Genomic DNA, 27182 nt, shown 5'->3' with positions numbered 1-27182 from the left:
AGTCCTCCATTCGTCTGATCATAAGTTGGCATCTATGGGTCTCCCCCACTACCAAAGCATGTCAGCGCAGAATCCCAGACTTAGCACAGCTTTTGGACTCATCCTCCCCATGAGTAAGCCCTTTTCCTAAACTAGGGCACATTATATATAGATCACTATCACCTTAGAAGGGTAAGGTAGGTCTCTCCTGAATGCCATTCTGACCACACCCAATAGCGCTTTTTGTGCAGCAACATAATTCAGAAATAGAGTTGGGAGCAGGCAGTATGAACATCTTACTTCATGGGTGGAGTGTGTTAAGTACGTCACATTATGCTCCAATGCACTGACAAATGACACAGATACCTAGAGAGTAGCAGCTGCACAAAGAGGCCAAAACGGCCTCCTAGGCCCAAAAATGGCATGGAAGTTGTTGTAACCAGAAAATTTACATCTGTTCTGGATTTACCGGCAATCTTCCAAATTTTCCTTAACTTTAAAAAAGGCAGTTGTCTTCTGCACTCCCGAGTACTTAGTTATATAACACACTCCTAAAATCCTTTACCACTGCCTTTTGTTATCTGGTGGGTTGGGCCCAACTCCATGAGGACTTATTTCCAATAGCTTCTTGCTGTCTCTTGGCAGACAGACGTCGGATCATGGTGTGGCTTGAACTCCTTGTAATTGTTCTCAACATCCCACACCTCCAATCCAATGACTTGGTTGGGTGGCCCCAAAAAATCTAAGTTTTGTGTCTGAAGTCCTCTCACATATTGAACTCTGCCAAACAAACAATTCTTCCTGAACTGCCCCATGTTGTCATTGTATTACGTTTCATTATGTTATGATTTTGTATTTTTGGAATGCAGAACATAGAAGGTAAAATGTACATGTAAAGGTAAATGTACTCAGATGACAGATGGCGCGGGCAGGGCAACCTGGTTGGAAGCCATCTCAATAAAATTGGAGATGAGCTAGTCAAGCCTTGAACCCACGCTGGGTTAATCAAAATCAGAGTCATTGATATTGTGGCAGTATGATGTGGACAAGACAGTACGGCAACACTTGAAGGAAGGACTAATCTGTAGACTGGAGGAGGCATCTTGTCAAACATCTCTTGTTGTGGAGTAATCGGAGGTACTGATTTAGCCCTTACTTGCTCACACCCCCTCTTGTGCATCGGATAACTGACTACTTGTCACTTCAACGAGAAGACCGCAAGTGATTACCGTGCAAGGGGGTCTGCAGAAAGAGCAAGACTCACTCATTTGTAATTAGCGCAAGCACATGAAGGACCAAGCTGCATGAGTCTTCCATTGTGGGCGTTCAAGCATAAGTGAGCTCATTAGCTCCTGTGTCTGGACCCTTGTTCACTGTAGCCCCTACGTCTGTGTTCCTGATTGGTTGCATGTTCTGAGGAACATTGGATTGGTCCACTTTATTATCCCTGGTGAGAATTGGCTCAATTGTTCTCGGCATCAATGGTGCCCGTCTTAGCATGGGCAATTACTGTGTATTTTCACTTGGTACTTTGTATCCTTCAAGCCCGAGTTTTGTTTTCAACAATCTGAATGCACTTCTATATCAGACTCCAAAAGAAACTGTGGCAATCCGTTGTAAGGACTCAAGTTATGCAATCCGGTTCTTGTTAATCCTTTTCCAGTGTAAGGTACAAGGGTTCTTATTACTATTCCAGCTGCATTATTGGAACATTTCAGGAACCATTTGAACCAATTTTGGCAAATGGGAAGTCTAGCATTTTACTTTTCGATTCCTATCGTACTACCGCCTAATGAGATTTCACCCTTAATCAACTATGGCTACGCTAAACGTACTATCTCCTAAGCCTTTTATGGTGTCTGCAAGTGAACGTAATATGAAACGAGAAGAATGGAAGGAGTATTTCATTAACTACATTTCTATCTCTGACAGTGATTAATGTACAACAGAAAGGAAAGAGAAAATTTTACTACATTGTTTGAGAAACCCCGTTTACACACACATTTGAGGATCTTGATGTATATTTTCCCATACCGTCTGTGTAGCAATTAATTTATATAACTTTTTCCAAAAGAAACATGATGATGTGGAGAAAAATGAGGATTACGTGGCTGCTTTAAAATAAATGAGCCATTACCTATAGATTTGGTTCGTTACCTGATGAACTAATTGGGGACCAGATCATAATGCAATGCAATAATTCCAGTCTACAAGATAGGTTATGGATTCCTGGAGAGCCAACTTTACATGACGTTATATCTATTGTTAGCAAAGAAGAACTCACTTCTAGGTTGCAAAGCCTTTGGTTTCCTCACGAAAAACTGAAAAATGCAGCTGATGTAGTGAAAGCAAATACTAAGAAACCTAATCTTAAGGTAGACTATACAAGTGACAAGACAAAGACCTTGAAGAAGTACATTTTAAACAAAAAATGGAAGACCGCAAAGGCAGGCGTTGTTGCTGTGGCAGTTCTAGACACTTAGCCCATGATAAGAGATGTCCAGGGGTTAACCAGAAATGTTCTAAATGTGGAGTTAAAGGGCATTGTGCTAGAGAGTGTCAGAATTCAAAGTCTGTGAAATGTATCATGGATGAAGAGTGTTTGGAAGGGGATCGATTAGATTCTGACAAAGAACATCGTCGAGTTCTTAGTATTCATGGCAATGTTATGGAGGTTATTGGCCATATGAAAAGTAAACCTTTGTGTGATATTGTGGCAGGTGGAGTGATTGTAAAATTGGTGGTGGACTCTGGTTCACCATCAACCATTATCAACAAGGGAGTTCGGTTAGAATGTTTCGTCTGAAAAATAGGACCGGAGTTGCATAAACCAGATATTAAACCACAAAGTTTTATGGGTGAACTTAGCTATTAATTGGAGTTCCAGATATTGAAATTTGAATTTAAAATCAGCAAGTTGTATGTGGAAGAAAGTGGTTCATCGTTATTGGGCTGGTGGGTTCAGGGCGAGTTGGGTATATTACTCGATCCAAATAGTCCTGAGCCTGTTTTAAGTCTGAATGATGAAACACATGGGGGAATGATTTTTACTGATAAATTTCCTTCTAATTCTCGGGCGACTGGAGAATTAATAGGGTTTGTACATAAAATAATATTAAATAATAATGCACAACCATACATCCACAAGATGAGGAACATTTCTTTTAGCATAAAGGAAGAGGTAATTGGGGAATTAGATAAATTAGAGAAGTATGGAGTTATTGAAGAAATTAAATCTTTTAATTGGTGGCCCTTATGGTTGCGGCACAAAGGCGAATGGATGTGGCAAGGCTATGTGCTGATTCGAAAGAACTTAACAAACCTATTTTTTGTTGGTCTATTTCCCTTAGGATTCATTCTAGTTAATATTTGTATTGTATGTAAGTTTTATTTTGTTTTTCATTTTCATGTAAAGAGGGGGTATGTAAAGAGGGGCTGTGTGTTGTGTGATTGCATTATATTTCTCTATGTCATGATTATTGATTCTTAGAATGGATAATATAGAAGGTAGATTGTACATGTAAGGGTGAATGCTGTCAGGTGACATTTGGCGCACGCAGGACGAGCTTGAGTCTGCACTGCTGGAGGGTTTGAGTAGGCGGAATAAACTTATTAAGGAAACTACATGCGAGTCTCAATATGACTGGAATCCTTCTCAACACCCTACTGCACCCCTACCAGAGATAATACCAATGCTTGCCAGACTGAGTTCAGAGGCTAACGAAGTACCCACTGTCCTGGTCCAATGGAAAAGTTGGATAATGCACCAGTGGGCAACTATAAATAAGTCCTAAACAGAGCAAGGGCTCTAGTGCTTTATAAAGGAAATAATATCACTCACAAAATACCCACTGAAAGTGCACAAATCGGATGTCATCAGATGCAGCTTTGTAAAAGATAGCAACCATACTGTAGCAGCAGAACACTGTGGCATGAAGTTTGAGTCCATGTAGGAGGCTGGACTGGCTTGTAGTGAGTACCAAGGGGTACTTGCACCTTGCACCAGGCCCAGTTATCCCTTATTAGTGTATAGGGTGTCTAGCAGCTTAGGCTGATAGATAATGGTAGCTTAGCAGAGCAGCTTAGGCTGAACTAGGAGACGTGTGAAGCTACCACAGTACCACTTAGTGTCATATGCACAATATCATAAGAAAACACAATACACAGTTATACTAAAAATAAAGGTACTTTATTTTTATGACAATATGCCAAAGTATCTTAGAGTGTACCCTCAGTGAGAGGATAGGAAATATACACAAGATATATATACACAATAGCAAAAATATGCAGTATAGTCTTAGAAAACAGTGCAAACAATGTATAGTTACAATAGGATGCAATGGGGAAACATAGGGATAGGGGCAACACAAACCATATACTCCAAAAGTGGAATGCGAACCACGAATGGACCCCAAACCTATGTGACCTTGTAGAGGGTCGCTGGGACTATTAGAAAATAGTGAGAGTTAGAAAAATAACCCTCCCCAAGACCCTGAAAAGTGACTGCAAAGTGCACTAAAGTTCCCCTAAGGACAAAAGAGTCGTGTTAGAGGAATAATGCAGGAAAGACACAAACCAGCAATGCAACAACTGTGGATTTCCAATCTAGGGTACCTGTGGAACAAGGGGACCAAGTCCAAAAGTCACAAGCAAGTCGGAGATGGGCAGATGCCCAGGAAATGCCAGCTGCGGGTGCAAAGAAGCTTCGACTGGACAGAAGAAGCTGAGGTTTCTGCAGGAACGAAAAGGGCTAGAGACTTCCCCTTTGGTGGACGGATCCCTCTCGCCTTGGAGAGTCGTGCAGAAGTGTTTTCCCGCTGAAAGGACGCCAACAAGCCTTGCTAGCCGCAAATCGTGCGTTTGGCTTTTTTGGACGCTGCCGGGGCCCAGGAGGGACCAGGAGGTCGCAAATTGGACCTGAAGAGAGAGGGGGCGTCGAGCAAGACAAAGAGCCCTCACTGAAGCAGGTAGCACCCGGAGAAGTGCCAGAAACAGGCACTACGAGGATGCGTGAAACGGTGCTCGCCGAAGTTGCACAAAGGAGTCCCACGTCGCCGGAGACCAACTTAGAAAGTCGTGCAATGCAGGTTAGAGTGCCGTGGACCCAGGCTTGGCTGTGCACGAAGGATTTCTGCCGGAAGTGCACAGGGGCCGGAGTAGCTGCAAAGTCGCGGTTCCCAGCAATGCAGCCCAGCGAGGTGAGGCAAGGACTTACCTCCACCAAACTTGGGCTGAAGAGTCACTGGACTGTGGGGGTCACTTGGACAGAGTCGCTGGATTCGAGGGACCTCGCTCGTCGTGCTGAGAGGAGACCCAAGGGACCGGTAATGCAGCTTTTTGGTGCCTGCGGTTGCAGGGGGAAGATTCCGTCGACCCACGGGAGATTTCTTCGGAGCTTCTGGTGCAGAGAGGAGGCAGACTACCCCCACAGCATGCACAAGCAGGAAAACAGTCAAGAAGGCGGCAGGATCAGCGTTACAGAGTTGCAGTAGTCGTCTTTGCTACTATGTTGCAGGTTTGCAGGCTTCCAGCGCGGTCAGCGGTCGATTCCTTATCAGAAGGTGAAGAGAGAGATGCAGAGGAACTCGGCTGAGCTCATGCATTCGTTATCTGAAGTTTCCCCAGAGACAGAGACCCTAAATAGCCAGAAAAGAGGGTTTGGCTACCTAGGAGCGAGGATAGGCTACTAACACCTGAAGGAGCCTATCAGCAGGAGTCTCTGACGTCACCTGGTGGCACTGGCCACTCAGAGCAGTCCAGTGTGCCAGCAGCACCTCTGTTTCCAAGATGGCAGAGGTCTGGAGCACACTGGAGGAGCTCCGGACACCTCCCAGGGGAGGTGCAGGTCAGGGGAGTGGTCACTCCCCTTTCCTTTGTCCAGTTTCGCGCCAGAGCAGGGCTAAGGGGTCCCTGAACCGGTGTAGACTGGCTTATGCAGAATTGGGCACATCTGTGCCCAAGAAAGCATTTCCAGAGGCTGGGGGAGGCTACTCCTCCCCTGCCTTCACACCATTTTCCAAAGGGAGAGGGTGTCACACCCTCTCTCAGAGGAAGTTCTTTGTTCTGCCATCCTGGGCCAGGCCTGGCTGGACCCCAGGAGGGCAGATGCCTGTCTGAGGGGTTGGCAGCAGCAGCAGCTGCAGTGAAACCCCAGGAAGGGCAGTTTGGCAGTACCAGGGTCTGTGCTACAGACCACTGGGATCATGGAATTGTACCAACAATGCCAGGATGGCATAGAGGGGGCAATTCCATGATCATAGACATGTTACATGGCCATATTCGGAGTTACCATTGTGAAGCTACATATAGGTAGTGACCTATATGTAGTGCACGCGTGTAATGGTGTCCCCGCACTCACAAAGTTCAGGGAATTGGCTCTGAACAATGTGGGGGCACCTTGGCTAGTGCCAGGGTGCCCTCACACTAAGTAACTTTGCACCTAACCTTTACCAGGTAAAGGTTAGACATATAGGTGACTTATAAGTTACTTAAGTGCAGTGAAAAATGGCTGTGAAATAACGTGGACGTTATTTCACTCAGGCTGCAGTGGCAGGCCTGTGTAAGAATTGTCAGAGCTCCCTATGGGTGGCAAAAGAAATGCTGCAGCCCATAGGGATCTCCTGGAGCCCCAATACCCTGGGTACCTCAGTACCATATACTAGGGAATTATAAGGGTGTTCCAGTAAGCCAATGTAAATTGGTAAAATTGGTCACTAGCCTGTTAGTGACAATTTAAAAGTAATGAGAGAGCATAACCACTGAGGTTCTGGTTAGCAGAGCCTCAGTGAGACAGTTAGGCACCACACAGGGAACACATACATGCACACCTATGAGCACTGGGGCCCTGTGTGACAGGGTCCCAGTGACACATACATATAGGCCACAACCTTATGAGCACTGGGGTCCTGACTAGCAGGGTCCCAGTGACACATAACAAACATACTGAAAACATAGTGTTTTCACTATGAGCACTGGGGCCCAGCCATCAGGATCCCAGTGAGACAGTGAAAACAGTGACAAACATCCTGACATACACTCACAAACAGGCCAAAAGTGGGGGTAACAAGGCTAGAAAGAGACTACTTTCTCACAGTCCATTACCCAAAAATATACTGTTTGCTCTTAGAATTATAGCAATGCAATTAACAGAATTAAAAAAATGAGAATTCAAAGTAGTTAAAATGGTAAATGTCACTTACCCAGAGTACATCTGTTTGTGGCATGTGTAGCTGCAGATTCACATGCTATGCATAGCTCTTCTGACATCTAGTGTTGGGCTCGGAGTGTTACAAGTTGTTCTTCTTCGAAGAAATCTTTTCGGAGTCACGGGATCGAGTTACAGTGCGAATGGGCATAGACTCCATTGTTAGATTGTTTTACCGAAAAGGGTGAAGGAAGGAGTGATAAAGTATATGAATATAAAGAGATGCCAATGCAAGTGTAAATGTATCTACATATGTACAAATGATAAACTTAAATGACTACAGGCTTCTGGGGAGGAGGGAGGGTGCATGTGAATCTGCAGCACTACATGCCACAAACAGATGTACACTGGGGAAGTGACATTTTCCGTTCAATGGCATGTGTAGCTGCAGATACACATGCTATGCATAGACTAAAAAGCAGTTAGTACTCCCAAAAAAATAGCGGTGGCTAGCCTGTAGGAGTTAAAGTTGTTTGAAATAGCGTTCTTAAAACAGCCTGGCCTACAGTGGCCTGTTGCTGTGAGAAAACATCAACACAATAGTGTTTTGTAAATGTATGAGGAGTAGACCATGTGGCAGCTTTACATATATCAGCCATTGGTATGTTTCCTAAAAATGCCATTGATGCACCTTTCTTCCTTGTAGAATGTGCCCTAGGAGTGATCAGAAGTTGTCTTTTTGCTTTGATGAAGTATATTTGTATGCATCTAACAATCCATCTTGCTAAGCCTTGCTAATATATAGGATTGCCTTTATGTGGATGTTGAAAAGCAACAAAATGTTGTTTTGTTTTCCTAAAATCTTTAGTTCTATCTATATAGTAAATAAGAGCTCTTTTGAGATCTAGAGTATGAAGAGCTCTTTCTGCAACTGAGTCTGGCTGTGGAAAGAAGACTGGCAATTCCCATGTTTGGTTGATGTGAAATGGAGATACTACTTTTGGTAGAAATTTTGGATTTGTCCCAAGTAATACTTTATGTTTGTGTACTTGGAAAAAAGGTTCCTCAAGAGTGAAAGCTTGTATTTCACTAACTCTCCGTAATGAAGTAATAGCTACAAGGAAGGCAACCTTCCATGTTAAAAATTGAATTTGACAAGAGTGCATGGGTTCAAAAGGTGGGCTCATGAGTCTGGTAAGTACGATATTTAGATTCCATGAAGGAACAGGTGGTGTTCCAGGTGGAATAATGCATCTTAATCCTTCCATGAAAGCTCTAATAACAGGAACTCTGAATAGAAATATGTGTTGAATAGTTTGTAAGTATGCAGATATTGCAGTAAGGTGGATTTTGACGGGTGAGAAAGCTAAATTTGATGTTTGGAAATGAAGTAGGTAGCATACGATATCTTGTATAGATGTTGTAAGTGGACCAGTGTTTTTAGACTGACAGTAGTAAACAAGTATTTTCCATTTGTTAGCATAACATTGTCTGGTAGTAGGTTTACGTGCCAGCTTAAGCACTTCCATACATTCTGATGGAAGTTTTATGGTAACCAAATTCTAAGACTTCAGGAGCCAAATCGCTAAATTGAGAGCATTGGGGTTTAGGTGCCTGATTTGACCTTTGTTTTGTGTTAACAAATCTGGTCTGTTTGGGAGTTTGGAATGAAGTACTACAGACAGGTCTAGGAGTGTTGTGCACCAATGTTGACATGCCCATGCTGAGTATCATGATCAGAGATGTCTGACATAGTTTGCCGACCAGTGTGAGGGGGGAAAAGTGTAAGCAAATATCCCTGACCAATTGATCCATAGAGGATTGTGCGTGGATAGGGGAAGTGGGTATCTGGATGGGAAGTTTTGGCATTTTGCGTTTTTGCTTGTTGCGAATAGGTCTATTTCTGGTGTTCCCCACTTTTGAAAGTACTTTTGAAGTACTTAGGAATGAATCTCCCATTCGTGAGTTTGTTGGTGATTCTGCTTAGGAGATACGCTAGCTGATTGTGTATTCCTGGAATGTATTCTGCTAACAGATGAATGTGATTGTGAATTGCCCATTTCCATATTGTCTGGGCTAGCAGGGACAATTGAGATGATTGTGTCCCGCCCTGTTTTTTGAGGTAATACATGGTGGTCATGTTGTCTGTTTTTCTCAGAACAGTCTTGTGTTTGAGAAGGGTTTGAAATGCTTTTAGGGCAAGAAACACAGCCAATAATTCTAGGTAGTTTACATGAAATTGTTTCTGTTTGAGATACCATTCCCCTTGAATGGTATGATTGTTGAGATGATCTCCACAACCTATCATTGATGCGTCTGTTGTTATTATGGTCTGAGGCACAGGGTCTTCAAATGACCGCCCCTTCATTAGATTGCTGAGATTTCAACATTGAAAGGACGTGTGTGTTTGGCAGTCTATCAACACTAGATCTTGAAGTTGACCATGTGCGTGAGACCATTGCTGTAGAGAAGAATTGTTTTAAGGGCCTTATGTTTAATCTTGAATGTGGAACTATGGCTATGCAAAATGCCATCATCCCCAGTATTTTCATGATAAATCTTACAGTGTATTGTTGATTTGGCTGTACGTGTGGTATGAAATTTTGGAAAGCCTGTATCCTTTGTGTATTTGGATATGCTAGGGCTTTTTGAGTATTGAGAATAGCACCCAGGTAAGGTTGTACCTGTGCTGGTTGAAGGTGAGATTTCTGGTAATTTAGAGTGAACCCTAGTGTATGTAGGGTTTCTACTACATACTGAGTGTGTTGGTGGAATAGTGTAAAATTGCTTGATTTTATTAGCCAATCATCTAGATATGGATAGTCGTGAATGTGTTGCCTTCTTAAGTAGGCTGCTACTACTGCTAGACATTTGGTGAACACTCTTGGATCGGTTGTTATGCCGAATGTTAAGACTTTGAACTGATAATGTTTTCTTGCTATGACGAACCAGAGGTATTTTCTGTGAGCTGGATGGATGGGTATATGGAAATACTCATCTTTGAGGTCTTAAGCAGTAATGTAATCTTGTTTCTGTAGTAGTGGAATGACAACCTGCAGAGTTACCATGTGAAAATGTTCTGATAGGAAGTATAGATTGAGAGGCCTGGGGTCTAGAATAGGCCTTAAAGTGCCATCTTTTTGGGGAATGAGGAAGTATAGTGAGTATACTCTTGTTCCTTGCTGAGAAAGTGGGAACAATTCTATTGCTTGTTTTAGTAGTAGAGATTGTACCTCCTGGTTGCAACAGAACGTTGTGTTCTGGGGACAATTTGGGGTAACGTGGTGGAATGTTCAGGGGGTGGAGATTAATTCTAGGCAATAGCCATTGCGGATAACTGATAAAACCCAATTGTCTGTGGTGATATTTTGCCAATGAGAGTGGAATTGCTGTAGTCTTTCTCCCACAAGAGAGGTGTGTGGTGGAGGGGTAGGAAAGAAGTCACTGTTTTGATGGTGTAGTGGCTTGTTTTGAGGCTTGAAACTTGCCTCTGTTTCTAAAATATTGTCCTCTGTAGGACCATCTAAACCCACCTCTTTGATATTGTTGCTGCTGTTGTCCCTGCTTTGCCTGGGAGGTAGAAGCCTCAGAGGATTGTGGTTTGAATCCTCCCCTAAACTGTGACCTGCGAAAGGAGCCTCTATACGTTGTCGTGTATGATGCTACCATTGTTTTGGCAGTATATGAGTCTTTCCTCAGCTTTTCTATGGTCGTATCAACCTCAAGCCCAAATAAGTATTTTTTTTTTTTAATCAAAAGGCACGTTAAGTACTGCCTGTTGAATTTCTGGTTTAAAACCAGAAGAGCGTAACCATGCATGCCTTCTTACTGTAATGATAATATTTACACTCCTTGTGGCTGTGTCAGCAGCATAGAGGGCAGACCTTATCTGGTTGTTACTTATGGCCTGTCCCTCTTCTACAAACTGTTGAGCTCTCTTTTAATGCTCTTTTGGGAGGTGCTGTATGATGTCTTGCATCTCATCCCAATGGGCTCTATCATATCTGGTAAGAAGTGCTTGCGAATTCGCAATTTGCCATTGGTTGGCTGCTTGCGTGGCTACTCTCTTGCCAGCAGCATCAAACTTCCTACTCTCTTTATCAGGTGGAGGATCATCCCCTGTGGATTGGCTGTTACCTCTTTTCCTAGCCGCGCTCACCACTACTGAGTCTGGAGGAACTTGGTGTGTGTGATGTAGTCTGGGTCTGTAGGAGCACGTTTGTATTTTTTGTCAATTCTAGGAGTAATTACTCTAGCTTTGACTGGCTCGCAAAAAATTTGGTCCGCATGTTTCACCATTCCAGGCAACATGGGAAGGCACTGGTATCTAGAGTGAGTGGAAGACAGTGTTGAACAAGAAATCCTCCTTTAAGAGCTCAGTATGCATAAGCACACCATGATAAGCAGCTGCCCTATAAACGACCTGAGTGGAGGCAGTAGTGTCCTCTGGTGGAGAAGGCTTGGAGGGGAATAGGTCAGGGTCATTATCTGGAATAGGACCCGGGTCATATAGATCCCAAGGATCCACTGTATCTCCATGAGAGTATTGTGAGTGTGTTGGAGAAGGCAATGGTGGTTGACTATTATGTGGAGGTGGAAAAGAAAGCTGGGGAGAACGAGGAGAAGTGTGGACAGGTGCTGGTTTCTGCTTTTGGACTTTTGCTAGTGGTTGAACAGAGTCTAATTCCTCTTGAAAAGCAAGCTTTCTTTTAGTTTTCAAAGGAGGTGCAGTAATAATTCTGCCAATCTCTTTTTGTATATGGATCCTGGATTGTCTTTCATCCATAACCTCCAATACAGGTCGAATCTCAATGTCCTCCATCAGAAGGCCTGTAATATTCTTGCATCGGCTTTGAGGTTTGTTTAAGTCGGCTCGAAAGTCCTTGTTCCTCTGTGTAAAAGTATTTTAGGTTCCGAAGTCTAAATCTTTTTTGGGCCCGAATGTAGTCGGCTGTTTCGGCTCTGAAGCAGGGCTTCGAATCTTCGACTCCGAAGAGTGAGGACGCATATTGGAGTCCGAGGCGGAACTTTTAAACGACTTACTCGACTCCGGAGTGGATGGAGGAGTGGCCTTTTTCGGCGCCGAACCCGAAGGTTGGTCAACAACAGTCTTTTTTCGGGCCGAACCATTGCCTTCCGGCAGTGGTGTACCCAAGGCCTTCTGTACTTTTTTATATGTGGGCGCAGGGGCAGATGTACTCATGTGCTGGCCAGCAGTGATAGGCCTCTCTTCTTCCGATTCCTGCACGGAGTCGGTATCTCAGATGGAGACTGCTGTCTGCGCCTGTTCTTCCATGACGTTAAGATGCTCTATACTTTTCAATGCCATTTCTAATCTTCGGGCTCTCTGATCTCTCAAGGTCTTCTTTGATCGAAACGACCGACAGGGCTCTCAGCTCTCTTCACGGTGGTCCGGAGAAAGGCACAAATTACAAACCAGATGTTGGTCTGTATAGGGAAACTGAGTGGCACCGAGGGCAGAATTGAAATGTCGATCCATCAGGCTTCCACGCGTTAGGCCTGAACAGGCCAGAGTCGGGCACACGCGCCCAGAAGGGCGAAATCTAGATTCGGACGGTACTATCGGTTCAAGGCTAGATGGAAAACGCTATCGAAACAATACTAGCGATTAAATATGTTTTCTAAGGTTTTATGATTCCAAATTCTGGAGTGAGAGGAACCAAGTCCGAAACCGACATTGGAAAGAAAACAATCTAACAATGGAGTCGATATCCATGTGCACTGTAACCGAGAGGAGGAGTCACTTGATCCCGTGACTCTGAAAAGATTTCTTCGAAGAAAAGCAACCTGTAACATTTTGAGCCCAACACTAGATGTCGGAAGAGCTATACATAAGCATGTGTATCTGCAGCTACACATGCCATCGAACAACAGGAATATAAGAAAACAGTTGGTAAGTTGTATGCTTGTTGTTTCACGCATCAGCCAAACTTCTATCTCCTACCTCAAACAATAAAGTCATGAATTGCTCACCCACAGATTTGCTAAGTTTTGAATTCAGAAAGTTATCATTGGCTAAGAGTCATGGAGGCTGTGTGGATTTATATGGGCAACCATCGTTACTACAATATAGGTCTTAACAAAGAATTAACACCAACATTAAACCTGCAACTGTTTCTAAATTATTTTACTCAGTGGGGTAGATTCATACTAGTCCCTACTTATGTAGTCACAAACTGTGGTGTAAGTAGTATTTTTTTAAGTTATTAACTGCAAAGCAGATGGCCCCTGAAATGCAGTTCACCGACAGTGCTAGGGAGTAAATACACAATGTATCATTCAGAGAGGGAAGTTAATTATTTGCAATTAGCTATGAGAAAAAGTAGCTTTAGGAGATGGATACCAGAGTATACTGTAACCACTGGACATAACCTGGTACAAAATTTAACAAGTAATACTTACGCACTAAAAACACCGCTTTCTGCTCTAGTGCGATTACCATAAGATCATTAGTTGGTGAAAGTGATACAACACAATCCTGAAGCCAGGAATTGGCAGCAGCCTTTGATGCTGGTTCTTCTTCCTATTTAGAGGACACAAATACAGATGCAGTTCTTATATAACATATTTTCAATAATTACAAATTAACAGTAACTTTCAGCAGTATTACATTTTTCAAATAAAAGCCATTAAATAAAAGACACACTGTACATTATTAAGCACAAGAAAGGAACATGGAACAAAGAAATGCACAAACAGTATCACATGAACAACCCAGACGTTTATTGGTGGAAAATAATTATATTTAGCTAGCCTCTTGACTGAACTGCAGAAATTGCATTACATGCTGATCTCGTCTCACAGAAATTAATATCTGCTGCTGCTGAATATATGCTGCTGCGTATACAAAAAGAAGTACCTCTCCTGCTGAGTTTCTCTATTTCATAAGGTACAATACACCTGATTCTACTCTACCCAAAAATACATTTCACGCTCTACATTTACCTGGTCATATCACCACGCTTATCACTTTTTCCTAAAATAGGTCCGAGCACATTTCAGATAAATTACATCATTTAGCATGTTTAACACAGGTTGTGCTTGGATGTGTTTTCAGTAAAACATGGTGAGTCTCCACGGTGAGTAAAAGTAAATGTCTGTGCATAAATGAAAAGGGACTCAAATAGCTAAACACAGGGATCCCATAGTTAAACACAGGGCTATTAATATACAGGTGTATTCCGGAATGTCCGTCACACCAAAGATTAATTCACAGTTATTTATTGCCCCACAGCTCAACACCAAAGTATGGATAAGGTTTAGCTAAATAAGATGAAGCCCCTAGAAGAGTCCTTTATACCTCTCTTTAGGTCCAATTCCCTGGTTCCTCTTGATATCTACATGTTTTGATCTCTCACCTTCTTAAGGAGTTGGTGTGGGTGTTTCCTGATTCCTTTAAGAGGGCCTAGTTTGTTGGAAAAGATAGCTTCACAGTGTTTGATGAATTAGGGCGTCTTGAGAATATTAAGGGCAGCTGACTGGCTTGCCGGTTATTTACATTGGATTGCTGCAGCTCTCTTCCCCATTACCCTGATTTCAATCACTTAACACGAGCGGCCCCACACTACCAAACAGAAGCGATTAGCAGTCAATCCAAAATGGAGGTGCTCACCGCTAGTGCCTACTCTGTTAAGCAGGGCACGCAGCAGTGTTGCCCACTCGCACCCTTATTATTTATGTTAGCGATAGAGCCACTGCCCTTCCACTGCTGGCATGTGGGTCGTGACAGGGGCATTCACTTACATAATGAAACCCTTGTGTGTCCTTATACGCCAATGACGTCTTGATCCATTTTAAAGATATTTGCGGGGGAGGGTTGACTGTGGCGCAGCTACTAGGTGATTTCAAAAAGGTATTGTGGTCAACTGATAGAAATCCTACTTGTTCCCTCAAACCCTAAATGCCCTGCACATCACATAGTTGTAGATAAGCAACTGGTAATATGGGAGTCCTCGACTTTATGTAGATATCGAAGTGTACGACACCAGGAAAGAATTACTTGATTATAACATGAGGAGGGCCGTGTCCTCACTCGTGGCCCAAATCAGGTCTCTCCCTCTTGATGGTTCCGGGCTGTGGAGCTCTCACCAAGATGGTAATTTGCCAAGGTTACTCTATTACTTCTCCAATCTCCCAATTCTTTGTCCAGGAGCTTGTTCTGGACCTTCAATGGCATGACAACAGATTTAGGGCCTGATTCTAACTTTGGAGGACGGTGTTAAACCGTCCCAAAAGTGGCGGATATACCACCTACCGTATTACGAGTCCATTATATCCTATGGAACTCGTAATACGGTAGGTGGTATATCCGCCACTTTTGGGACGGTTTAACACCGTCCTCCAAAGTTAGAATCAGGCCCTTAATGTGGAATAATGGAAGACAAATGGTTGTTTTAGCCAACCTGAAGCTTCTCACGGATCAAGGGTGACTAGGTGCTTCTGATTTTGAGCACTCTGACCACATGGCACAGCTGCAGAGGACCACAAGCTGGCTCGCTGCTCATCATTTTCTTGAGGAGGGGGACACTGGCAGGTGGGGCACAGTAAATGTAATTCAGGAAATATTCTTATCCAAATCTCTCTTGCCAAGGCAGTCCAATAAGCTGTTACACATTGCCCATGATAGCTACCAAAGGGCACAGAATGTTTCGCCAACTGCCCCGCCATAACACACCAGGGATCCCTTCCAAAAGCATCTTTAATTTCAGGAGGATTGTTATAGAAGGAGCTGCTGAGGTATGGGAAACGTCTGGGATTGTTTGTGTGGGTGATTTATTCCAGGATAATGCCTTGATCTCATCTGACTCCCTAGCTGAGCAGTTTGATTTACTGGTGGGCCAATTTCCTAATCATCAGTGCCTTACTGTAGCGACTGGCTCCCTATGGGCCATAACTCATATTGAGCCTCCCACATAACCGCTGATCCAAACATTGCTTACCGCTGGATTTGGTAGGATACTAATCTCCTGACTTAGAGCCATCCCAGACAAGTCAACGGATCACTTGGCAAACCTCTGCATTACATGAGAAGACAAAGTGGGTTGCATTTTTACCCAGAAATAGTGGAGAAATTACTTTCCCATCCCCATGAGGGTTCCCGTAATACTAGATTCCAACTTATCCATCACTTTGGAGGACTTCATATCATCCAGGATCTGCCTGCGTTATCTCCTGAAGAGAGCCACAGCACTGGCATTTTTCAGTGCAGCAGATGCCATGACACGCATCTTCCTTCCAGTGGTGCCAATCCTTTTGCTTTCTCTACATTGTGGTGCAGTGGTTTCTAAGGCAGAGGCATACCTTCTTCTGACCAAAAGCCCTGTAACTGAATATAGATTTTACTAACTCTAGATCCTGCTGAAGTGGTTTGCATTTTTTCAGCAGGCAAGAAGAGTGTCCGCCTTCAATGTGCGAGAAACGTCTCCTCTGCAATATAAAGAAGCCCTAGAACATGAGACAGAAGATATCTTAGTGATGTCCTCAGTTACAATGTGTTCATGATGATGAAAAATGCAGTTTCTGCATTTTTGAAGCACCTTTGACTAGCATGTTGTGGACAGTGGTGATGTCCACTTCTGGGAGAAGATTTTGCGAATCAGAGCTACAACTCCACAGAAGTTTCTTGGTGCTAAGAAGCAGAAACCAGACACTGCACAAAGAGGGATTAGGCATTACATAATTAATCGGGGGAAGATCCAGATTTTCAAATACTTTCTGAACTTCATAAATGAGATTTGAGCTCAAATCTCAAGGAGAATCAAGTTTCGAAAGGTGGCACTGTGTATCCTGAGAGCTCTCTTGCCCCATTTATTGTAATTGAAATAAAAAAACTTCGAAAGAAGCTCTGTTTGAGGTTCTGAGATTCCAGAAAGTAGCATATAATTTACCTTTTTTTCTATAGAAATTTGGTGTCAACGCTATTGCAGATTTTTTACATTATGCAGTAAATTAAAAAAATTATTCTCTTTCTCACTGTTAACTACAGAAGCTGATGGAGATGACTGGAGACTGAGCCAAACTTTTTGAGATTGAAGGTTGACCTTATTAAGAGGTTTTGAATCTTCTGGAGATGGTCAATCGATTTAGAAGGGAGGTTAGCATAAGCAGCATTGATACATTCTACAGAGGAGTGTACAAATGCATTAACTACCACTACTTTTTGAGAGAAACAAAGATAGAGGAAAATGGTTCACAATACTCTCAAGTTGATACAAACAGGTTTGAGTACCTTACTTATTTGGCAGTCAAAATTAAGCCCACAGTCCATAATGAAGCCCAAATGAAAGCGTGAAGAGACTGGATTTGGACAAACACCAAGTTAACCTGGCCAAAGGGAGTTGTTCCAGAAAATAAGCTTGGGAGCAATAGGCAAGATCACTGATTTGGAAGGATTTAGTTTCAGTTATAGTTTTGAATCCTCCAATCAGGATTGCAGTCACGATGCAGGGCAATCGTAGATTGGGACTGTACGCTTCATTGTTCAATTTGATCATTTGGGATTAATCGGCATATACTCTGTTGCATGAAACTTGCTAAGGAATTTACCAAGAGCCTCAACATACACAGCAAAAAGCATCAGGGACTAGGAAGAGCCCTGTGGGACAGCCCACAGCAGTGGGGTGGGAGTAGATGAGAAGGAGCCCATTTAAATGTATTTGTTGGATTCTGAGGAGTAAAAAGCATTCTAGTTAATTCAATGTTTTTATGCTTAGCTGGTTAAATTCAAACCATTTAAGCAGGATTTTTTCGTCAGTCATTTGAATGCAGCCGATAGTTCTGGAAGTGTTACTATTCCTGAACCACCTCTTTCTGCCAGCTCGCAAAGATTGCCAATTACTGAGACAATGACTGGTTTGGTACCATAGCCTGGACGGAACACTGCATAAGTAGGATGAAGATGGAAGAAGACTGTGTTGCTTCACACGTTCCTGTATCTGTTTAGTAACTGTCTTTACTAGTAGTAAGTGATATAAGGTAATAAAGATATAGGTCTACAATTGCCAAGATCATGAAGGGTCAATTTTTTAAAATTTGTAACACTATAGTGTTTGTAAAGTATCAGGGACCCTGCATCCAATAGGAAAGCTTTATGATTCAGTGATTCACAGAGAGAGAGTTCCATGGATTTTAAGTTGAGAGGCTGGGCAAATGTCTAGAGGAGAACTAGATGGTTTACTGGTGTTAATAAGTTTAAGGAAGCCTACCTCTGAAACAGGAGAAAGGCTTAGAATAATAATTTCATCTGACAAGAATGTCGCAGTAGCTTCATGCCTGGTTGAGTCCTTCCTTAATTGTACTCTATCGTGGAAATATGTAGCTATTTTGCGTAGGAATAGGATTAAAGCTACCTTCTATGGGATTAAATAGGGAGTGGATGATTTTTAATAGTTCTCGAGAGTTGGTTCTAGCACACAGGATTTTAATGGAATAAAAATTATATTTTTGCTTTCCTAACGAAGTGGTTATGGAGGAGCATCTATCGGGGAGGATCAGTTTGTCCATGAGGATTATACATTTTGCTTCAGCCTTTTCAAGGACAGTTTCGTTAGTTTATCCTTAAACCAAGGATTAGATAAGAATTTCGTTTTTATGGTTTTGGTTTCAATCAGCACAATTGTATCCAAGGTTTATCCTTAAACCAAGGATTAGATAAGAATTTCGTTTTTATGGTTTTGGTTTCAATCAGCACAATTGTATCCAAGGTTTTGGTAAAACTGTATAGCATAGCAGTTACATCTGAGTTATTCATGGGTTTAGATTCTTCATTAGCAGCAAAAGTTTGAGGGAATACTGGAGGACTACTTTTTCCCCATCACGTTTCAACTAAGTAACTTTGAGGTCTTGCAGCAGTTAAGTTCTTGTTGAATTTTATTAAATGATGGTCTGACCCATACAGCAGGTCCAAATATTGGGCAGATTGCTTTCGGACCACGCACCGTTCTTGCTGGACTGGGGTGTGTGCGGAGCCAGGCCACGGGTCCCCCACTGATGTCTTCAGCTAGAAGCGCTGAATGACAATAGTTTAGGAGAATATCTGTGATGTAATTACAGACATGTTTGAGACTAACTGGTTGTCAACCACGCAAAGGGGGTTGGAATGGGTCACCCTGAAGTTAGTGATGAATAGGGAATGCAAGGCCCCTATTTGTGGCACGAGATGTTGCCTTGAGTTGGATCTGACTGCAGCAAAGGGGGCCCTGCGGACCTTCAGTAGAATGTACCTCTGGCTGGGGAGAGGTGGGAGTCCTTGCTGGTGAGGCAGTGGTGGATCAGGGAAACATGGCACAGGCTAGCCTATTTGACCCGGCGTGATTATCAGCAGAGGTTGCATCGAGAAGGAGATAAGTCGGGAAGGATACTGGCGCGGTTGTTAAAAAGAGAGCACTCACACTAATACTGTCACTGGGGAGTCAGGACGGCACAGAGGTTAGTATGCTCTTGAGGGATCATCTGACGAATGTTTATAGCGCCGGACTACAGAATCGCCTGGCATCGGCTGGGCTATTCTTGGACGATCTGGTCGCCTCCCGTTTCACAGAGGCAAGGCCTCAAGAAAGGTGGAAGAATTACAGGACGAGCTCTGTGCTATGGCACGTATGCAGGACCTGGCTCTTTTTTGCAGGGCCATCCCCTCCTATTTTTCTGACCTCTTTTCGTTGGCTCTAGGACTCTCAGCACTTTATCACTACTGATCAGTGCTAAAGTACGTGTGCTCTCTTCCCTAGAGCTTGGTATATTTGCTTTACACCTGTTTGGCTTATTTAATTTACCTCTAAGTGCCTTGTATAGTGGTGTAATGTATACCCGGGGCCTGTAAATTAAAAGCTACTAGTGGGCCTGCAGCGCAGATTGCCCCACCCATAGAAGTAGCCTTTCAAACGTGTCTCAGGCCTGCCTTTGCAGGCCCTGCTTTGCACAGTTTACTGCCACACTGACTTGGCAAGTCAAACTACTTGCCAAGGCCTAACCTCCCTTTTTGTTACACCCAAGTCACCCATTAGGTAGGCCCTAGCTAGCCCTATAGGCAGGGTGCTGTGTATGTAAAAGGTAGGACATATGTCTTTTTCTACTACATGTCTAGTAGTGACAAACAGCCTATTTAGCTTCTCACTAATGAGTGCTGCTCCTCTCATAGGATTTCATTGAAAATGACCTGACATAAGCCTCAGTGGTATCTTCAGATCTATGAGGAATAGCGTGGGTATGTTTAGTATGTTTGGAATGGTAGAGAGAAATCCTGCTTTTGGTGTAGGTGGGCATTTCACTGTGCTTATATCTCTAGTGTTTTTTTTTAGGCTTACTCCAATCCAGGTCTGAGGAGTGACAGCTCCACTTGGTGCATATACTTTCCAGACAGCCATCACAGATGAGGGGCTGGATGTGACAGAAGAGGTATCTGCATACTGACAGTCTTCCTGGGCTAGGGAGGAGAGAGTGTTGTTCACACCTTTCATGTGAATAGGCTGTGTCCTGCCCTCACACAATGGACTGATTACCCACTACTGATGTCTGGAGACAGGGCTGGGTTGAGAGGGTGTTGTGCTCCACTTGAAAGGACTCCTTTGAAGTTCCCCCCTGAACAAAGGCATTTTCTGGGTATAAGCAGAAAGGGCTCTGCCTCTGACAAGAAAGCACTTTTGGGAACGGGACCAAACCTCTGCCAGAGGACCTCTGGACTGCACAACGGTCTCATCTAGACTACTCTGCTGGTTGCTGCCCTGCTGCCGGGTGACTGCTGGGTGGCACGAAGGACTCGTCAGGAGTGCTTTTCTGCTTTTTGCCCAACTGACCAACTTCCCCCCCTAAACTGGGACTGGACTGGCAGTGCTGGGCTGTTTGTAGAGGTCGCCCCCTACTTGCCTGTAGGGTGGTGATCTCCCCGCCTACTGCTATCTGCCTTTGTGTCCCGCAGTGTCTCTGTGAAGCCCAGCTCCCTGACAGCTTTACAGTCTTAGCGCGTGGAGAGTGATTTATTTGGCAGCTGTGCGGGAAGAGCTCTGTAATTCTTTTTATTTACCACTCATAAAGATTGCTGCTGTGGCCATCGGCCTTGGGTGCAGAAGTGACCCATGGATACCATGGTTGCGAGGCCCCCTCACTTCCCAGAAAGAAGAGATGCCAAGAGGAGTCCGCCAGTAACCTCTCCTCCAGTGCGGACAAGGTACACTCTCGTAGGGCATAAACAGACACCTCCTGTCCGCAAATCATTGCCACGGCCCAAGGGGGTACATCTGACCCTGCTGCCAGTTACCAAGCCAGCCAGGAATAGAACGCAGCTAGAGAAGATGCTGCCAGAGTAAGCAGCTGCCCAAAGGTAGGCAGAGGACTGTCTGGCGGTCTCTTCCCTCGCAATAGGCCCAGGGAGAGTTCCTTGTTGACCTGTGTGCCCTTCTCTCTTCTCCCTCACCTCAAGGGAGGGGCCTGTGGTGACACAGACTTACTGCTGCCAGAAGCACGCTGGGGTGGCGACCTTCGATGGAGGTCCCCGGTCCTGCCAGTACCACTCAAGCATTGCTTCAGGTTCTACAATCGGAGCGTGGGAGCTCCTAGAGTGGGACACGTGCATCCCTGATGATCACACTTTCCCTAATAGGAGAGTAGGATCGGGACGGATGAGTCCCTGTCAACCTCATAATGTTTAAAGGAAGCGCAGACACGCTCTGACCCTCCAGGGAAAGGTGGAGGTGGCAATTCTGGGGGACAACACGTTCATTACAATGTTTATGCTCTCAGGTGTATGTTGTATTCCCCTATGCTTCCTGAGCTGGTCTTGTGATTTGTCGTGCTTGCCCTGTTTGGGAGGTCTGTACATTTTCAGGATGCGTCTGTTATCCAGTGGCAGAAGTTTCCACTTGTTTGCCTATTGGCATATGCCATATAGGAATGTTTCCATAACATGTGAATTTATACTGGCTATAATGATGACCTACCATACAGAAATATTTCCATGATAATGTGTGGTGTGAACGGTGCATTTTTTTTCGTAGTAATGCTGATCTGACAACTGCTGGCTTTTGCAGAATGGTAACCTAAGTGATAATCTGACAATTGCTTGTTTGGCGGAGTATTACTGATACATGTCATTCTGGATCTAATGCTGTTTTGTGCAATACAGTATATTTGTATATAACTTGTTGTGGAGTCTCCTTTGTGGTGTATTTATTGTGCCACGTGTGTTGTATGTGTTGTGCAAACGCTTTACACATTGCCTCTGGGATAAGCCTGACTGCTCACGCCAAGCTACCAAGAGGGTAAGCAGGTGTTATCTTGGGTGGGTAGCTCTCTTGTCTTGACTAGAGTCATGGTCCCTGCCTGGCTGAGGTGCCCACCCTAGCCAAGCAGGAGCCCCATTTCAACCAGCATATAGGGCTCTGGTCCCAGATGCGCTCCTGTTATGATCGGACGGTTGTTGGTCACTTGATACCAGGCCTATTGCAGACTCTTCAAGTACTCAGACATAATGGTTTGCTACTATGCTCTATGCGGGAGGCACAGATTGTCAGGCGCCCAAAGCCTGGTAAAGACCCAATGGACTCCAGTTCCTATTGACCCCTGTCTTTCCTGGGTGTTGAGGCTCAGGTCCTGGTAAACATTCTGGTGATGTGCTTGGGTTGGGTGGTAACCCATTTGGTACATGAAGACCACTGTGGTTTTATGCCATTTAGAGGGACGCAGATTAACCTGCAGAGGCTATCCCACATGCTACATTTAGTGGAAGGCACGGAACTGAGGGCCACAATAATGGCTTTAGATACTGAAAAAGCCTTTGATACGCTCATCTGGGACTATCTTTGGAAAGTGCTTCGGAGGATAGGACTGAGTTGAGTGTTCCTCTTGTGGATAGAGTTACTCTATGCCCAATGAGTAAGTTACTTACCTTCGGTAGTGCCTTATCTGGTAAAGACTATATCTAACTGCAGATTCCTTACCTTTGAATTCTCCCCAGGCATCAGACTGGATCCATAAGATTTTTGTGAGCAATATCCTTGCACGCCGTTAGGTGGCGTCGATAGGCTCCGCTTCTGTAATCGGTGGCGTTCGTGTCAGATATGACCTTGAGGCTCCTATAGGAGCGCTACCCAGGAAAGCGGATGTCTTTTTCTTGTCATGACTTTTCACCCCAGAAACGCATAGCCGCGAAGAACACGGACTATGGAGCCTCAAAACTAAGACTCTGAAAGGGGAGACCCTACCCCTAGAAATCAGTTTGCAGAAAGGGAAGGATGGGTGCGTGGGTAAGGAATATGAAGCTAGATATAGTCTTTACCAGATAAGACGCTACCGAAGGAAAGTAACTTGTCCATCTGACAGAGACTTCTAACTACAGATTCCTTACCTTAGAATAGATACCCAAGCAACACCAGCCACGGAGATTTACACTAGACAGTCCTGTAGAACCAAACGGGCAAAATGCCCATTTCTTTGGACCTGACTGTCCAGGTTGTAGTGTTTGGTAAACATGTGTAGAGATCCCCACGTTGTTGCCTGACAGATGTCAAAGACTGGAACTCCACGTGCCAACATAGTGGTCGCATCTTTAACTCGGGTAGAACAAGTGCACAAACCCTCAGAGGGTGGCTTTTGGCCTGTGCACAGCAGTTCTTATTGCAGAGTACAACCTATTGGGAGATGGTCCGCTTCTGCACTGCCTGACCTTTCTTCGCACCCATATGCCCTTCAAAGAGATGGTCACCCAACCAGACCTCTTTTGTACGATCAAGGTAGGAAGCAAACACTCTTTTTGGGTCCATGCAGTGGAGTCCCTCCTCTTTCTTAGAAGGATGTGGGGTGCGTAAAAAGTAGGCAAGGTGATGGATTGACCTAAATGAAAGGGTGTAACCCCTTTTGGCAGAAAAGAGTGAAGCCAGGAGTGAAGCATATGTCACTACTGTTAGATATGGTTGTGAAAGGGAGAGAGAATCTGCCTCTGACCCAATCGTGGATCGTTAACCACCACTGCAGATCTTTTGCAGTTCCCTCCAAGATCTAAACCTTGTTGGAGAGATTCCCCTGATGCTGGGCCCACCAGAACTCGAGGTCCCTCTGCAGAGCCCGCATGTGCCATCTAACGTGTCACCAGCAGGATTCAGGAGGCCATGAGGCTGAGCAGCCTCAGAGTCATTCTCATCAAAATCCAGAACAGAGACTGAAACATCCAAATCATAGCATGAAAAGCTTGGACTCAACACTCAGGAGGATAGGTACGAAATTGCACTATGACCAGAACAGCTCCAATGAAAGGGAGTGTCTGAGAGGGAGTCAGGTGTGATTTGGCACGTTTATAGTGAACCCCATCGAATGCAGGACGTCCGCCTGGAGGTGGGAAATGACAGCCTGGGGTGAGCTTGCCTTCAACAGGCAGTTGTTGGGATAGGGATAGACCAAAACACCTGATCTCTGCCGAGGAGCTGCAACCATCGCCATCACACCTTCGTGAATGCCCAAGGGGCACTGGTATGGCCAAAGGGGAGCACAGTGAACTGAAATTGCTCGTGGCCTACATTGAACCGTAGGTAAGGTCTGGGGCAAGCAGGATGGGGATATCAAAGTAATCATCCTGCAAGTCGAACGCTACCATCCAGTCTCCTGGGTCCAGGGCAGATAGAACCTGAGCTTCTTGAACTTATCCTTTTTGAGGAAGAGACTGAGAGACCGAAGGTCTAGGATAGGGCAAACACCCTTGTCCTTTTTGGGAACCAGAAATTAGCGAGAACAGCAACTGCAGCATGCTTCTGGCACAGGAACCCTCTCTAGGTCTCCCTTGGTCGAGAGATTCATAACTTCTTCATGGAGAAGGGACAAATGATCCTCTGTCATCCGATCACAGAATGGTGGCATGGATTGAGTGGTAGTCTCGAAGGGGAGGGAGTAACCCCTTAGGACTCTCTGCGGAACCCACCTCTCTGATGTAATGGATTGCCAGTCGAGCGGATGATGGCGAATCCTGCCACCAACTGGCCCAAGGTGGAGGTGAGCCAGATAGGACAGTTTAGGGAAGTGGGTCGACGGACTGAACAGACCGCTTGTCACCTGACCCAGGAGGTCGGTGGGCTCCGCACCCTCAGCCACGCAGAGGCTGTGCTGCAAGCAAAGCAAGGTGGTTGACCAGGAATGGGACTGGTTGGAGACTCCTTCCATAGCCAGGAAAGGGGCGAAAGGACGACTGGGGGTGGGGAGGGTGGATGGGGGTGAGGCAAGGAGCCACCACGAGAGCCAAGGACCTGAACGTAGTCAGAGAATCCTTGAAGCGCTAAAGCACAGAGTATGCTTTGTCTCCAAAGAGATGGTTGCCATCAAAGGGCAGGCCCATCGAAGAAGCTTGGACATCCCCTGAAAAGTCAGACATCCTCAGTCAGTGGTGGTGTTTCAGGGCCACTGTCGAAGAAACCACTCTCCCTAGTGAGTCGGTCTTGACCAGTCCGCAATAAATTGTGAACTTTGCAGAGTCTCTCCCATCGACAACTGCCTGAGAGAGTATAGCCCGGGCCTTCTCTGGGATGTGTGGCAGCACCTGCACAACCATATCCCACAGCGTGTAGGAATAATGGCCCAAAAGACATGCAGTGTTCACGGACCACAATGCAAAGCAGGCGTAAGAAAACATCTTCTTTCCAAGTGAGTCCTTATTTTTGGATTCCCTATATGGGGGAGTGGAAGGGAAAGCACCGTGGGAGGTAGAGACTTCGACCACCAAGCTCTCAGGAGTGGGGTGTTGCATCAAGACACTTGGGTCCCTAGGTGCGGGGCAACGGCAGCAGGCAATCTTCCTGTTCACAGGAGCCCCTGCGTTGGGTTTGCACCAGGTACCCAGTAGGACGTCAGTGAAAACATTATTGAATGGGGGGAGGAGTTCTGAGGAGGAAGCTCCCAGTAGCAGCACCTCTGTTAAGAGATTAGTCTTGATGGCCACAAGGTTAGTTGAAAGTACAGGACCTTGGCTGCCCTCCTCACCAAGGTAGTATAAGAATGTCCCTTCTCTGTAGCCACGGTAGGAGGGGAAATCATGCTGGCCTCACCCAAGTCTTCATGCCAGTCCATTTTTTCATGGGGCTGTTATTCTAAAGGGTTCACTGACCCCCTCCCCATTTATCCCCGAAGCCTAGCCGATAGGAAAAGGGTTTAGGATCTGAACGAAGAGGCAAGGTTCCTGCAGGTGCCAGAGTCTACATCATGCAATGCCCATTTGGCTCTGTGTTGTAGTCAGCAATGACAATATGAAAGACAGTGCTGGAAGCATCAGGACCGGCGTCAATGAAGGTCGAGGTGGTACGACCGGCACTGATTTGGATCCAGGACTGGATCCCTGGGAGCCCTTCTGAGCCGAAGACGAAACAACTGCCATTAAACTTAAAGGGGCCCCCTTTGACTCCACTGGGACGAAAGGCACTCCAGAAGGGTCAGGCTGCCCAAACATGAGGCACATGGCAACTCACAGCGTTGGGCAGGGGTCCCTCTGGCTCCTGAAAACTTGAGGCGGTGCAGCGTGGGCCCAGGCGCAGGTTCCGCAGAACAAGGTCCAGAGCGTTGATATTCCCTCATCTCCTCTGCGGATGGACGAGGAGAAGTTGAAGAGTGCTTTGACTTCTTGGATTTTTTCTTCTGCCTCAACTTACCCGATCGTCCTGAGAACTTGGAGTGAGACGACTCCACGATCGATCCCGGGACCTTCTTCTCGACTTGCACTTAGTCAAACAACGGGCCGCCATCAGCTTCAGGGACTGCTCCCTCAAAGCCTTCGGATGCATGGTCCAGCACTTGGAGCACAACTTCAGGTAGTGGTCGCGCTCCAGACACCAAAGACACACTAAGTGTGGCTTATATCATGGGGATCGCCCAATGACAGGACCCACAGGGCTTGAATCCTATCTTCCTGGATACATCCCACAATGCACCAGGAGTGAAACTCCAAAAATACTTCACAAAAAAAAAAAAAAAACAGTCAAAAGTTGACTGAGGGGTAGCTCTCTTCTTGCGTGGAAAGAAAGGAACCAACAGCATCACACCTGGGTGGCACCTATATAGGATCCGCAGCATCATA

General features: G+C 45.0%; 1 protein-coding gene across 3 annotated transcripts in view; it reads right to left on the bottom strand.

Moving 5' to 3' along the window:
- RAB3GAP2 (RAB3 GTPase activating non-catalytic protein subunit 2) overlaps nt 1-27182 on the bottom strand; it is a 695385-nt gene that overhangs the window by 542641 nt on the left and 125562 nt on the right. For all 3 annotated transcript variants that reach the window (XM_069233869.1, XM_069233867.1, XM_069233868.1), the window contains one exon: nt 13547-13667. In XM_069233869.1, the coding sequence (XP_069089970.1) occupies nt 13547-13667 (121 nt within the window). The remainder of the gene's footprint in view (nt 1-13546; nt 13668-27182) is intronic.

Source organism: Pleurodeles waltl, chromosome 5, assembly GCF_031143425.1.
Source record: "Pleurodeles waltl isolate 20211129_DDA chromosome 5, aPleWal1.hap1.20221129, whole genome shotgun sequence".
In the NCBI taxonomy this organism is placed as follows: Eukaryota; Metazoa; Chordata; class Amphibia; order Caudata; family Salamandridae; genus Pleurodeles; species Pleurodeles waltl.
This window is presented reverse-complemented; position numbering and strand designations above follow the sequence as displayed.